Source organism: Lynx rufus, unplaced genomic scaffold (assembly GCF_022079265.1).
Source record: "Lynx rufus isolate CCGP_SWC_20201006 ecotype Redwood Valley unplaced genomic scaffold, mLynRuf1.p SCAF_44, whole genome shotgun sequence".
Lineage (NCBI taxonomy): Eukaryota > Metazoa > Chordata > Mammalia > Carnivora > Felidae > Lynx > Lynx rufus.
This window is the reverse complement of record NW_025814861.1, coordinates 561,455-575,098: the sequence shown is the minus strand read 5'-3', so window position 1 is coordinate 575,098 and position 13,644 is coordinate 561,455. Positions and strand designations below refer to the sequence as shown.

General features: G+C 58.0%; 2 protein-coding genes across 2 annotated transcripts in view; one reads left to right on the top strand and one right to left on the bottom strand.

Annotated features, from left to right (window-relative positions):
* Positions 1 to 6,600, top strand: BARHL1 (BarH like homeobox 1). The gene is made up of 3 exons (XM_047098109.1): positions 1 to 466; positions 4,459 to 4,681; positions 6,306 to 6,600. The coding sequence occupies exons 1-3, from the start codon at positions 1 to 3 to the stop codon at positions 6,598 to 6,600; spliced, it is 984 nt and encodes a 327-aa protein (XP_046954065.1).
* A 3,599-nt stretch (positions 6,601 to 10,199) lies between these two features.
* DDX31 (DEAD-box helicase 31) overlaps positions 10,200 to 13,644 on the bottom strand; it is a 72,588-nt gene continuing 69,143 nt past the window's right edge. Inside the window, exon 20 of the mRNA XM_047098123.1 lies at positions 10,200 to 12,162. Coding sequence (XP_046954079.1) covers positions 11,937 to 12,162 — 226 coding nt within the window. The 3' untranslated portion in view covers positions 10,200 to 11,936. The remainder of the gene's footprint in view (positions 12,163 to 13,644) is intronic.

Genomic DNA, 13,644 nt, shown 5'->3' with positions numbered 1-13,644 from the left:
ATGGAAGGCTCCAATGGCTTTGGGATCGACTCCATTCTCTCCCACCGTGCGGCCAGCCCCGCCCTTCCCAAGGGGGACCCCTTGCTTGGGGACTGCCGCTCGCCCCTGGAGCTGAGTCCGCACTCGGAGAGCAGCAGCGACTGTTCTTCACCAGCCTCACCAGGAAGGGACTGTCTGGAGACGGGCACCCCGCGGCCTGGCGGGGCATCAGGCCCAGGTTTGGACTCTCACCTGCAGCCTGGGCAGCTCTCGGCCCCAGCCCAGTCGCGCACCGTGACCTCCTCCTTTCTGATCAGGGACATCCTTGCCGACTGCAAACCACTAGCGGCCTGTGCACCCTACTCTAGCAGCGGGCAGCCGGCCGCCCCTGAGCCTGGGGGCCGTCTTGTGGCCAAGGCTGGGGAGGACTTTAGAGACAAGCTGGACAAAAGTGGCAGCAACGCCTCATCGGACTCTGAGTATAAAGGTAAGAAAACGGGAGGAGAAACCTTGGGGGGTGGCATGCTACATTTCTAAGAACTGCTGTATTTCTAAACACGCACAGGGACATGTACGTGCTCACTTGGAGTTCCCCGGGGCTCAGGCTGAACCTTTTGGTCTTGTCTGAACCTTTGAGCTGGCCCCATGGCTATGCCTTTGAGCAAAAAGAGTCGGGCGGAGAAAGCAGAAGAGGGATACTGTGTGCCCCAGGAGAGAGTCTGCAAAATGCACAAAACCAACTTTCTAAACTTCACCTGGGACCACTTATCCAGAGGCACTGGCGGGCGGGAACAGGTTCCTCTCAGGCTAGCGGTTCTCTGGGAAAAAAAATCTTGCCGAAGCAATGGCAAATCCAAAGCGTTCTGTTTGAACAACCCTTTATAAGAGTGAAAACCTGGCAGGACATTTCAGGTGGAGCCTTAAGAACAATCAGCATTTCCCCCCTTTAATATGAACTTCCAGGCGGGAAACTGAGTTCCCCTCCCACCGGGCCCAATGTGATGTGGGCCCTGGGAATCATGCAAAAGAAAGGCTCACTTCAAAGTAGAAACAGCAGCCGGGTGGCTGGTGGGTTCAGAGGTCTGGTCGAGAGGGGAGGACCCTGCGCCCACCCCCATGGTTCTCACTGAATTTGATTTCAAGTGCATCCAACTTCAGGTTGTTTATGGGACCCAGAGACTCCCAAGTGACCAGCCTCACTTCCCCTCTATTGGGGTTGGGGCCCCTTTGCTCGCCTTTTTACCTTCTGAGAATCTTTTTTGTTGTCGTGGGTTCTTTTACGTCCCCTCTTGACTGGGAAGTGGAGATTGGGATTAAGAGGAAAGAGGGAAGGAAGGGAGGAAAGACGAAAGAAAGGAAAGAGCTCCTAATTTTGTTTCTCACCCCCCAGCCACCACCTTGGTGAGGCCAGGGGTGCAAAATTCTTTCTAGGAAGAGGTCAGAAGGCAGGAGGGGAAGGAGTCTCAGAGTGTCAAGGGAGAAAGCCCTGTGTCCCCCATCCAACAGAAAACTAGAGTCTGGTGGGGCTCTTTCAGTCTTACGATCAATTCTGGGAACCTTTTCGTGAGACAAACCTTCCCTAATAAAAGCAACCTCTTTATTGTATGAGGAGCCCTGCACCTGCTGTACCTGATTTGTACTCAGTCTCGATATGAATTTAAGGGAAGCTCATTGAACACTCTCCTCCCAACTAAGAATTCATTTCTGGACGAGCCCTGATCACAAACCAAAACCCATTTGGGGCCCGACTCCACATCCCACTGCCCCCCACTTCCTCACAGAAACTGCCCAGTCTCCTTCAGCTTCCCCGGGGCCAGCCATGCCTAGAAAAAGGGCTGGTTGGGCTGGAGAACCCAGAAAGGAGGTCCAGAGGCATGTGGCCCAGTGACCCTTGCCCCTCCCCCTGGGGCCTGTTTAAAAGAGGCAAAGAAAACTTGCCTGGGAGAAAGACAGGAGGTGGGGGGGGAGGTAAGCAATGTAAATATATATTTATAACATGGTAGTTTATTATTTATAATTCCCAACAAAAAAAATAATTCCCAACAACACCCCAGCTTTATGGTTAGAGTAAGGGGCAAGAATCCTGCTGCTGGTGGGGGTCAAAGACAGCTTGGCTCTTGGCTCCTTTTATATCGCTGCCTGTAGGTGGGATTTTGAGATTTCGTTTAAGATAATTGGAATATCAATTTTCTTCTCCTGTCCCCGATGATATCTGATCAGGGAGGCGATGAGGGCCGGCTATCCACGTATCACTTAAATAGGTTTGGAGCAGAGGAGGGGGGGTGAAGTTCTCCCGCACCCCTGCCCACCCCCACCCCCCACCCCCCACCCCAGGCACTGCTGTCTTTGCACTTACAAAGCTCCAGGGTGAACAAGAAAGTGGAAACATGCTCTAAGACAATGTCTGGAGCGGTTCTCCAACGTGGAGGTGAGTTTTTCAGGGCCCGCGTTGGGAAACCTTGCTGAGAGAGAGACGCACACACCGAGCACACAAGCCAGCCAGCCGGGCTGGGCATCTAAACAATTCAACTACCATCCACCTTCCATGCTAAGAATCATTTCTTCCAAGAAGGGTACAGAGGGAAGGTCTGTTCCATCCTGAGTTTTCGGCATCAAAGGCTCCTCAAACATCACGCTGAAAGGAACTGAGACCAGGCTTTGAAGTAAGGCGGTCTGCCGCTAGGTCCTGCCTGTTGGAGCCAATGTCCGTGGAGAAATCAAGCCCGCGCCTTGCTCCGAGTAGGCTGGGTCGGTGGGCCTGGAATTCTGGGGCACTGAGATGCGGCTTCCAGACCAGAGTTCGGGGTCCCATTGGGCTGAGACTGTTCTGGAGGCTGAGGCTGAGAGGCACAGAGTGCGGACCCAAAGGCTCCAGCCGGTGCCAAAGAGGGATTAGAGGAAAGCCCGTGTATCCACCCCGTTCTTCCTGACATCACAAATTCAACAACCCCCCCCCCACACACACCCCACCTCAGCCCCAAGAAGTTGGGGATTTTCATAGTCCGGGCATTTCCATCAAAAAGTAAGGTTTCCACGATTTCGATTTTGAGATTTGAATAATTGTTTCCTCACATTTGTTTCAACTTTACCTTCGGGCACAGACAGAACCCAAATTTCGCCAACCCCAACGCACCTCCTGAGGTGGCCATGTCCCAGGGTGGCCTCAACTCAGGGGCGGGGGGCAAGGAGTCTGGTGGAGGCCGGAGGGAGGGAGGCAACGGCCGGGTTTCTCGGGAGCCAGTCGCTCTCCCTGCTTGCCTGCCTGCCTCCCTTCCAGTACCCGGGGCCCGGGCCCTCCCCGGCCCAGAACCTCTGCCTTTCCGGTTGAAAAGTCTCCCTCCCTAGTGGCTCAATTAACCGGATTATTGTTTCCTACAGAGAGAAATCAACTTGCATTCAGCTGAACCCTGTCACTGCAAACGCCACGCACAATGAAACTCACCATAAAAAGAAAACAGAGAAAACGAGGGGGAAGCCCCAGCTGGCGCAGCCAGTCTGGGGGACATGGTCTTTGGGTTGTAGGGTCACTTTAGGGAGAGAAGCAGGGAGATCACAGAGTTGGCTCTCCCGAGTGTGCGTTTTCGGTGCCATCGACCCAGAACCAAGGTGCCTGGGGGATAAAAGAAACCGCCCTGTCCGTTCCATTCTTGGGCCTTCGGAGCGGGGGAGACCCTGCCGGGGTGTCCCGATCGAGGGGCGGAAACACACGACAGCGGGCGTCGTAGGGACAAGGAAACTCGGACCACGGCGACGCGCGCATCTGAGGGGCGAACGCGCCGCGTAATTTTCCAAGCGCCTCGCGCTCCCGGCTCCGGCGCCCGGCGCTCCGCCCTCCACCGCGCAGTTTGCAGGTGGCTTAGGGACGGCGGTAGCGATCGCTACGGATTCGCGTCCGGCAGGGCCAGGCGAGATGTGCGGACAATAATTTATTTCGTAGGACAACGATTCGCGGCGGGCCGAACAGGGTTTTGTCTCTCCACGCGGGTTTTTCTCCCCACACTCCGGCCCTCAGCTTCCTCCCTTCCTGGTCCGCACGCGGCCAGAAGTTCGGGGTGCAGCTGCGGGGCCCAGACCCGCACCCCTGAGCGCGCACCTAAGCAGCCCACCCGCTGCAAACCCTCCCCTTCTCCCCGCCGCGGCTCCAGCCGGTCGCTCGGCTCCATCACGGTTATTCCGTTTATCCCTCCAGGGAGCGCGGCGGAGAGCGAGCGAGTCGAGTTCTCCTGGTCCCTCGCTCTGGGTCATTTGTGCCCGGAGGTATCCGTCCTCCTCCTCCGTCAGGGTTCACGGCCTGGTTTCGGGGCCCCGGAGGTCCCGCCTAACAGCGGCTTTGACGCGGGCCCACGCGCTGGAGTGCGGCGGGACCGCGGCGGCCGGGAGCCGCGTTTACGCGGGCCGGCGGGGCCGGCGGCTGGGGCGGGAGGGCGCCGGCGGGCAGGCGGCGAGGCCCGGCCCTGACGCGCCGCTGTGTCTCCGCAGTGAAGGAGGAGGGCGACCGCGAGATCTCCAGCTCCCGGGACAGCCCCCCTGTGCGCCTGAAGAAGCCGCGCAAGGCCCGCACGGCCTTCACCGACCATCAGCTGGCGCAGTTGGAGCGCAGCTTCGAGCGGCAGAAATACCTGAGCGTGCAGGACCGCATGGAGCTCGCCGCTTCGCTCAACCTCACCGACACGCAGGTCAAGACCTGGTACCAGAACCGCAGGTGAGGCCTGGCTGTGGGGGTGGGGGGCGCAAAGGGCCTCCTTTCCGAACTGCCCCTCCATGGGACCCACCAGTCCACAGCCCGACGCTGGGAGGGCCCCCGGGGCTTTCCTTATTCAGCAAAAGTAAGGAAACTGCGGCCTCCAGGAGAGAAGGCCTTGCCCCAAGTTCACGGTGAGGGAGGGCGCCAGAACTGGACTGGTCTCCAGTGCCCGGGCATCCCCCCCCCCCCCAGAACAGGAGGACCGACGCACGGGCCAACAGAGAGGCCTAAGGCCTGCCCGCACCCGCACGCCAGCGTCCTGATGACTGCCCCGGGTGCCAGCCTTAGCCCATATTGGGGCCGTTGAGCTCCCCCAGTGGGAGTGCCAGGCCTGGGGAGGGGTGATGGCCTCAGTGTCCAGAACGGGTTTAGGGGCAGGGAGGAACTAGTGGGGAGCCCTGATGTGGCTGTCCGGCACTGTCTGAGCTCTCCCGGCGGGGTGGGGCGGGGGGGGGGGCTCTTCTGGCCTCCGCAGCTTTTCCCGTCCTTGTCCCCCAAGGAAGGGACAGACCCAGCTCTGGCTCCTTGGGGACAGGGTGACTGGGAGATTGGCATTTCCTAACCTCCCTCCACAATACATTCACAGGATGAAAACACTCACACACACACACACACACACACTGACACAGCTCATACAGTCACACACACCCTCACGCTCACACACTCAGTGGAGGCTGGAGTGGTGCTTTCCATAAACAAGCCTCAGAACACGTCTCCCCATTAATAATAAATACCGATTACTGCTCCGGGCATCAATAATTAAGGCCCGTTACAGTAATTACACAATTATGATGATGATGAATAATTCAAGGAGGGAAACGCGGTTGGTGTGGCTGGGCCAGCCTCGGTGGGCCCATGGCCGGCTGGGCCAGCCTCGCCGGCCAGGTGCACCCAGGGGTCCCAGCTGAAGCTCAGGCAATGAACCGGCATGGCCTCGACTTCCTTGCCTCCCCTAAGCCCCCGGCGGACACTCAGCTGGTGGTCTCTGAACTCGGGCCACGCAGTCCGCTGCGGGGCTCCTCCCAGGCCTCCGATCTGGGGGCGGAGGAGGGCAGCCGGTGTGGCCAAGAGGGTGTCAGAATCACCACTGCCTTGCGCCTCCCGGTGTTTGCAGCGGCGCGCCCCTCTCCACGGCTAGCGGACGGCTTCTGCGGTCCCCGCTCCCGCCCCCACCATCCTCTCCCTGGTGGTCGCCTTCCTCAGTGTTGGAGCCCCAACACCCAACTCCAAGGGGCCCCTGCATCCCCGGAGCAGAGTGTAGTGAGGTGACAATCCGGTCTTTGGGGTCAGCCAGCCCGGGCTCTACCTCTTTGGAGACCAGCTCTTAAACGGCCCATGCCTCAGTTTTCTTATCTGTAAAATAGGGTTAATACCACGGAAGGCCCGGTGGAAGATGAAAGGAGCCGATGCGCAGAACACGGGAGAATTATTTATTTGCAAATTACAAATGTTATTTATTAACCAATTCGGGCGATCCCTCTTGGCCTCCCCGCAGGCGCTCTGGGCCGGGCACTCGCGAGGGGCAGGGGGCTGGGGCCGCCCCAGCCCTGACCCCGCCGTCCGCGTTTATTTCGGTCCCCAGGACTAAATGGAAGCGACAGACGGCAGTCGGGTTGGAGCTGCTGGCGGAGGCGGGCAATTACTCAGCGCTCCAGCGGATGTTCCCGTCGCCTTATTTCTACCCGCAGAGTCTAGTTTCCAACCTGGATCCCGGCGCCGCCCTGTATCTGTACCGCGGGCCCAGCGCGCCGCCGCCCGCCCTGCAGAGACCTCTGGTGCCCCGCATCCTCATCCACGGACTCCAGGGCGCCAGCGAGCCGCCCCCGCCGCTGCCCCCGCTGGCCGGCGTCCTCCCGCGCGCCGCTCAGCCTCGGTGAAGCGCCCGGCCGCCCGCCTCCCCGGGGCTCTGCGTGGGCCCCTGCGGCCTGCCGCTCCCCGGGCGCGGGGTTTCCACGCCCCTTCCGCGGGGGCCCCCTGGCCGGCCCTCCCTGGAGTCCCCCGAAGGGCCAGATGCCAAGTCTGCTGCGGCCCGGACCCGGACTGAGCCTCCCTGACCCTCCTCGGCGTGCTCTGTCCCGGCCACGCCACCAGGGAGCCACTTCCACGCCTCCACTCGCCGGGTGTACATACAGGCCCCCACCCCCGGCCGGCTCCCCAAGGCGCTCCCCCCCCCCGCCCCGCCCCGCCCCCGCCCCTCCTTGGGAGCGGGTGGGGGCGACCCCGACGCTGCACTCTCTCCCGCTCCCCCCTCCGTGCTCCAGCTGTGCACCCAGCCCTCTCCCCGCACCCCTCCAGGCGGAGGGGAGTGTGGAGCCCCCCTCCCAGCGCCCGGGGCCCGCGGCAGACCTGTACATACGGTGTGCAAAGTGTATATGAAGTTATTTATTCGTGACCCATGAGCCCGTGACCGTGTCCGTGAATCAGTGAGTCTGTGGCCTGTGCCCTCTTCCCTCCCAGGCGAGGCAGGAAGGGGTCAAGGGGGCTTGCCCACCGCCCCGACCCCCAGCCCCCACCTCCAGCCTCCGTCCGGGGGCAGGCAGGCCCTCGGGTTCTCTCTCTCTTTTTTTTAAATGTCGAAATAAACTTCTTACAAATGACCACGCGCCTGTCCGCGCTCAGCCCTTCTTTCCCGCCCCTCCTTAAGAACCACTTTCCCCTCCCGGGACCCGGCCTCCTTCCACCCTCACCAAGGAAATATTTTTGTCCTCCTCTCTTCCTTGGCGCCGTGGTCGGGGGCAGGGGCCCGGGGCCGGACTCGTTTGGGGGTCCGCGGGCAGGGGCCTCCCCCCCCACCCCCACCCCCACCGCCACCCCGAGCCTCAGTCTTCCCGTGTCTACAGTGAGGCGAGCCCGCGGCTCCCCGCGCCCCCCTCCCCACCCCCTTCCTCTCCATCTGGTTCCTAGCTTGCTCCCAGCCGGTCCCGGGGGCCGGAGCCTGGGCTCGCTCGGCTGCGGGCCGGGCTGCGGTGCCCTCGCTGAGCCGGCTCATCTGGCCGCAACAAGGGCGCCGGCAGCTGGTGACCGGCCCGCTGGGCGCGGGGCCGACAGATGGGCTCCGAGGCTATTTCCCCCCCCCCCCCCGCCTCCCCAACCACCCCATCGGCCCCCTCCGCCCCGCGCCCCGGTCGCGCTCGGGCTCCGGACGCTCGCGGGCGCCCGGGCGGCTCCGGCCCCCGCGCCGGCAGGACCCGTCGAGCCTTCGCTGGGAGCCTGACGCCACAGCGGTAATCCTGTATCTTTCCCCCTCTACCCCGGGAGGGAGCACGAAGATGAGCCCCAGAGAGGGGAGCCAAATCCCCGCGTCTGCCCCGTGCCCCCAGCCAGCGGCTCCGGGATCTCAGGGGAGGGGGTTTAAGGCTCCAGCCAGACTCGAGGCCTCCAGTTCACGTTCAGAGGGCCAAGGTCACCTCCTGAGGCCGTTCCCTCCCTGGGGAGGTGGGCGCAGGTGCTCCCCTGCCGCCCACCACCTGCAGCTCCGACTCGGGACAGAGGACAGGCCCAGGGCTGGGAAGTTTTGGGGCCCAGCAAAGCCGAGCCCCCTCCAGTTGTGACAGGATCGCTCTGGGAGAGGGCGGTCTCCTGGGGGAGGGGTGGGGGGCATGTTTAAACTACTTCCCCCACCCCTGGGGACCCTGCTACTGTTTCCTGCCCCCTCCCCACCCCCCACCCCCCACCCCCCACCCGCCCCAACGCCCTCACACCACTGCTTTTCTTTCCCGGGACGGTGAGGGTATTATTCTAGTTTTTGCAAAATGCACAGCAGCTAATTAAGTCAAGGAGCCTCTCGGCTTTCGAGTTCTTTTGCATGTGAATGGGGGTTGGTAAATCCCCAGCTCTGGCTGTGGTGGGGGGCGAGGGGAGACTGTCCCCAACTCAGGGTTAATGGAGTGGGAAAGGAGTCTCTCATAGCCTCCTGCAAACAAAACCCCCCATGCAACAAACCCAGCCCAAATCCTACATGGATTGACTTAAGCCCAGGGGATAAGTGCTTTAAATTAAGCTCATTGAATAAGAATGAGACCAAACAAAACTCTTTAAAATCATATTAAAAATCTGTCAAAGGACAACGTGCGCTGGTGTGCTTTTCATTTTGTGGAAGTGGAGGAGGCAGAGCAGAGCAGCCACCCTCTTACATTTACACAGCGGCAGTGCAAACCACAGACACATTCTCAGCCGTGTAATTGCCCTTGTACCTCAGAGGCGACTTCATATCTTACATTAATGAAGAACAAGGCTTCCCTACAAGTTTATAATTACAATATCTTAGATTGTCCTGCACTTCCCATCTGTCATAATAACTACAACCTTTGCGGTGAGGTGGGTTTCCGCTTTCATCCGCTTCGAAGGCTAAACTGGCTTCTCGGTTCCCAACCCCGGGGCTGGGTGAACTCTTTTTGGAAACACAAAGAAGGAGCGGCGGGGAGACCCCCGGCGGGCAGAACAATAGGAGAGGCTCCCGGGAGGCGTCTTCTCTGCTCCGGCGGCCGGCGACCCGCCCAGCCCCTCGGAAACCCGGGCTCCGTGGGTAGGGGCGGCAAAGTTTAAAGGAAGTTGAGATTGCCCTGTGAGCCTTGTTCCGAGGATTCGGGACAGTTTTGAAGAGTCTAGCTGGTTCTGCGGGTGCCCCACTGCACCCCCCTCGCCCCCCGGCAGGTCTCGTTCTGAATTGTCCTCATGGCGGAGCAGATTAAGAGAGAAGGTGAGATGGTCACTCGGGCAACTTAACGAGACCCGTTAGGTGCCCTTTTCAGGCAGGGCCACTTGTCCAGTGGAAAAGCTTTAAATTTCTGTCTCGTGGAATCGATGCTTGGATTCTAATGGCTTTCCCTGACTTCACGTAGAGGGCCGCACTGCTAACTAGCAAGGTCACTAGCGGCTTGGGATGTACCTGCATTAAGGGGCTCTCATTTACTCCCCTCTTCCCTAAATCTCACCTCCCTTCGCTAAAGAAGAAGAAAAAGATCAAAGGAACCCACTGGGCTTTGTCAAAATGTCCTTTGCTGAGCTCTGGTTGGCTCTTTGCTTCTCCAAGAGTGGAAGAGGCAGTGTGCCTTGCATCAGCACTGACTTAATCACTCGCCAAGGGCTCTTTGCCCTTCGGTGGGTGAGAACGGAAGCCCCTCTGAAGAATGGCAACCCGCTAAGAGCTGCAAACATGAAGGGGTTTGGGGTGCAGAACGAGCATCCGACAAGCCCACGGGGGAAAAGGCTTTCGGCTGCAACACTCCATGAGATGTCCAAATTCTCCGTGACTTTTCAATACGGGGATCAAGCTGCGACACAGAGAAATGGGAAAGTTTGGGAAATCAGAAAAAGAGGGACGATTAAAAATACGCACAAAATTAGAATATGTACAGTGGAATTAGGCTAAAGCTTTGCCTAATTGATGCCTGAAACGTATAATCTGTCAAGAGCCATAATAGGAGAAAGAGATTTATTTTAAGGTTATTTAAATTTAGATAATATTAACCCTAAATCTGTTAAATCCATGTTTCTTTATTAACTGGGGGTAATATATTGATTCTACTTAGAAAGGGGCCCACAAAGCATCTATGGCAGGAAACCCTCACCTAAGTGTTTGCAAATTAGGCTGAAGTTCCATCTCCAAATTCTAGTCCCTTACACCCTCTGCCGGGAAGGTTCCCGAATGCCGCCCCCCCCAGGAATGCAGGGCCCAGTCGACCTCTGGAGGAATGAGTGCATGGGGGGTGGGGGAAGCAGGGCTTCTCTTTGATCCTCCCCAATCACTGCCTTTAATCCTGTTTCTCACACAGCTGGGTTTTGTCTGTAAAGTTTGATCCCTCCTTTTCTCATCCAAATCATGTGACCCATTACACACGGAAATAAAAGAAAGGTGGCAGATTTCCCCAAGTCCGCTTGACAAGTGCTACAGGGCTTTATTATTACTGTTGTTGTTGTTAGAAACTTCACCAACCGTCCCTAAGAATTCGTATGTGACAGCCCTCGTGAGAAGGTCATATTTTCCCTCCCGCAGAGGATTAGTGCTCACTGGGCTCACACTCGCCCTCTCCCTGGGGCCTCTGGTGTCGGTGCGAGCTACCCTCCACTGCCAGAGAGGGTCGGAGGCAAGGACGCTGGCCCCTCTGTGGACCCTGCAGACCGCCCATCTCGCAGCACTCTCATCCGCTCCTGGCCACTTGGTTCCTGTGGATCTGGAGGGTTGGTTACTGAAGTGGGGGCCTCATCATCCATCACAGGAGTTGGAAGACGAGGAATCCCGAGAAGGCGGAGAGAACAAAGCACCTCCCGGCACAGAGGTGCTGAGCTCTGGCCCTTCTCCTTCGGACGCCTCTGGAATCCCCGCGTCCAAATCTGGCAACCGGTCCGCCCCTGGGGGGCCGCTTTCAAACCTCCGGGGCAACACAGTGGGGGAGGGGCAGCTGTGACCTGGGCCACACTACAAGGAACCCCGGACCCCAGACTTGAAGGCAAGATGGGACTCGATGGGAGAAAATGCTCGGGAGACTGGTGCCTTTTGACTTCAAAGGCAAAGAATAGAAAGGCAACAGTAAAAAGCATAAATAAATAAAAAAGGCACCAGTAAATCCATCAGCCATGAGACAGGAAGTTTTCCGTGGACATAAAAGAGGCGGCCAGGCCCGTGAATGCGACGTGGGGCCTGGAGCTGCCTGCGGACGGACCCGGAGGCTTCCGACCCACGCCAAAACCAGTCAGCCCTCTGAACAAAGCACTTGTACATCGAGAAAACGTGTTGATCTTTACCCTCTTCTTTAGCAAATTGCATCCCAGTTTTAAAAACGCTATTTTATAAAATTTGTGTTAAGCAATGTGTTGACGGGGCAACTAAAGTAAAACTTTGAGACACCTTCAGAACACTGTCACCAGGAGGCAGGACGGGGCCCTCCCGCTGCCACTCACACCACCAGGCTCTTGCTGGAGGCTGGGGGGGGGGGGGGGGAGGGTGCGGCTCTGGTGCACTGATTGGCTGGTCTACACTATGCTGACCCCCGCCCCCCACGGGATAGAAGGCCTGGCTTCTCTGGGTCAGGGGCTTGTCTTCAGGGCAAGAGGGGGGGGGGGGGCACCAGGCTTTCCCACAATGCTCCTGACAAGAACAGGGCCGTCAGCCCAGGTCTCCGGGCCTCCAGGATCCACCCCAAGCCCCAGGCCTGTGGAGGCAGAGCTGAAAACAAAAAACCAAAAAACTTTTTTGGGAAGTCTCAGCCCCCAGTCAGTCTCTCTGGGTTTTTCCGTTGCACGGAGAGCGCTGCTTCTGTTTTCCCACGGCCGAGGCTGGGCGCCCGGTGCGGATGGCTCTGCATGGCTGGCTGCCGGGCGCCGCGTGTTTGTTTTGCTTTTTGACCTTGGCGACGCTGGCCTCAATCCCACTTGAGTATTCTGAACGCAAGATTTCGGCAAGGCGGTGTTTACCCCGGGTCTTCTTATGAAGGTCAGGCCTGAAGAAAGTAACACAGCAGAGGGGGGAAAGGAAACTTTATTATTTTTTTCTTTCCCATTTGGAAAGAGGCTGGTAGCAGCTGGTTCCGAGACTGTGGAACTGACATTTTTGTATTAACAGAAGTACAATCCCTTCAATAGTGCTTGTTTTGATATTCTATGCACCAGAAGATTAGATACGGCGCTGACAGATTTTCATAACGGTGGCAAAATATCATGGCATTTTTAAAAGTGAGGCTTTGTTCTGTGTTGTTTTCACGGAAAAAAAAAGAACGATACGCACTCACACTCTGATGGCAAACGAAGTGTATGATACAGCAGTTTGCCAAAGGATGGGGGGAAAAACCCGCCTTGAAACTCAACGACATACAGCGGGTGAAAGCCGGCCGCAACTCTGGGCAAGTAAGCCCCGTGTAGGTCAAAGCCCCGTCCTCCTGACGGGGCCCACACAGCGCCCGGGGGTGGGGTGTCGGTCGCAGACACCTCTTCGCTGACTGAAGAGCCTCCTGTAGATATTTTTGACCTTGAAAACCCCAAACCCAGGGTCTGCATGGGCCGACGGGACGGCATCTGCCAGACCCACCGCTCTCCACCGACCACAGGCATGGGTGCGGAGCGAGAGGGAGGGCTCCCTGCCCCAACCCACGAGGAAAGTGCAAAAGGCTGAAAATCAATTTCAGGCGTTGAATACCAGTAACTGTTTTCAAGAGACAGCAGCCTCACCATTTGATCAGAAGATCAGAGGGAGAAATTGGTAGAAGTTCAACTGTACACAGGAAGAATGATTACGAATGTCTAAGAGTAAACGTTTCCCAGGACAGGATTTTAACCCAAATAAGAGCAAGAGAGCCATTCCACTGAACCCACACCGCTATGCCGGCCATTCCCTCAACTCCCGACAGCGGGGTCTTAGGGTTCTTGCAAAGGCACACGTCGCCCTCTGCAACGTATAGTTACAGCGTTTTCTTGGTAATCATCGGAGCTCAAGTGGACTAAAGTTGTGCTCAAAATAGAACGGAACTCCTTGAAAACTCAAGAATTAGCAACGGGATCACTGCTGCGCTCCTGAGCTGGCGGGAAAGGCGGTGGAGTCCCGTGACGGCGCTGGACCAGGCTAAGGCAATTACACCGAATTCCTCCACAGGGCGGGGCTCAAGCAACGGTGCGACAGGCCTAGCATGGTTTTCTACCAGGACGCACAGGGAAAGACACGGTCACCCTTTGTTGGGAAAAAAGGTCTGAGAGTACGTTAAGGGTAAGACTTTGTTATAAGGGTGCACGGATGCGTCAGTGACAGCGCCCTGCGAGACTGGGAGCAAACAAGGAAGTACTTTCGGGGTTCCACAGTCATGCCGTCCACCGGACAAGGGAGGTATGACAGCACCCTCGTTTCACAGACAAGGAAACTATTCTGGAGGAGCGTTAAGTACTTTGCCCAAGACCATCGAGTTCGTAGGTGCAGCAGCGAAGATGCAAACACA

Bases quoted from the DNA above. Each gene is read 5' to 3' on its own strand.
- BARHL1 (XM_047098109.1), top strand. From the start codon at position 1: ATGGAAGGCTCCAATGGCTTTGGGATCGACTCCATTCTCTCCCACCGT. The intron at 467-4,458 runs GTAAGAAAACGG...GTGTCTCCGCAG, and splicing joins ATCGGACTCTGAGTATAAAG to TGAAGGAGGAGGGCGACCGC. The intron at 4,682-6,305 runs GTGAGGCCTGGC...TTCGGTCCCCAG, and splicing joins ACCTGGTACCAGAACCGCAG to GACTAAATGGAAGCGACAGA.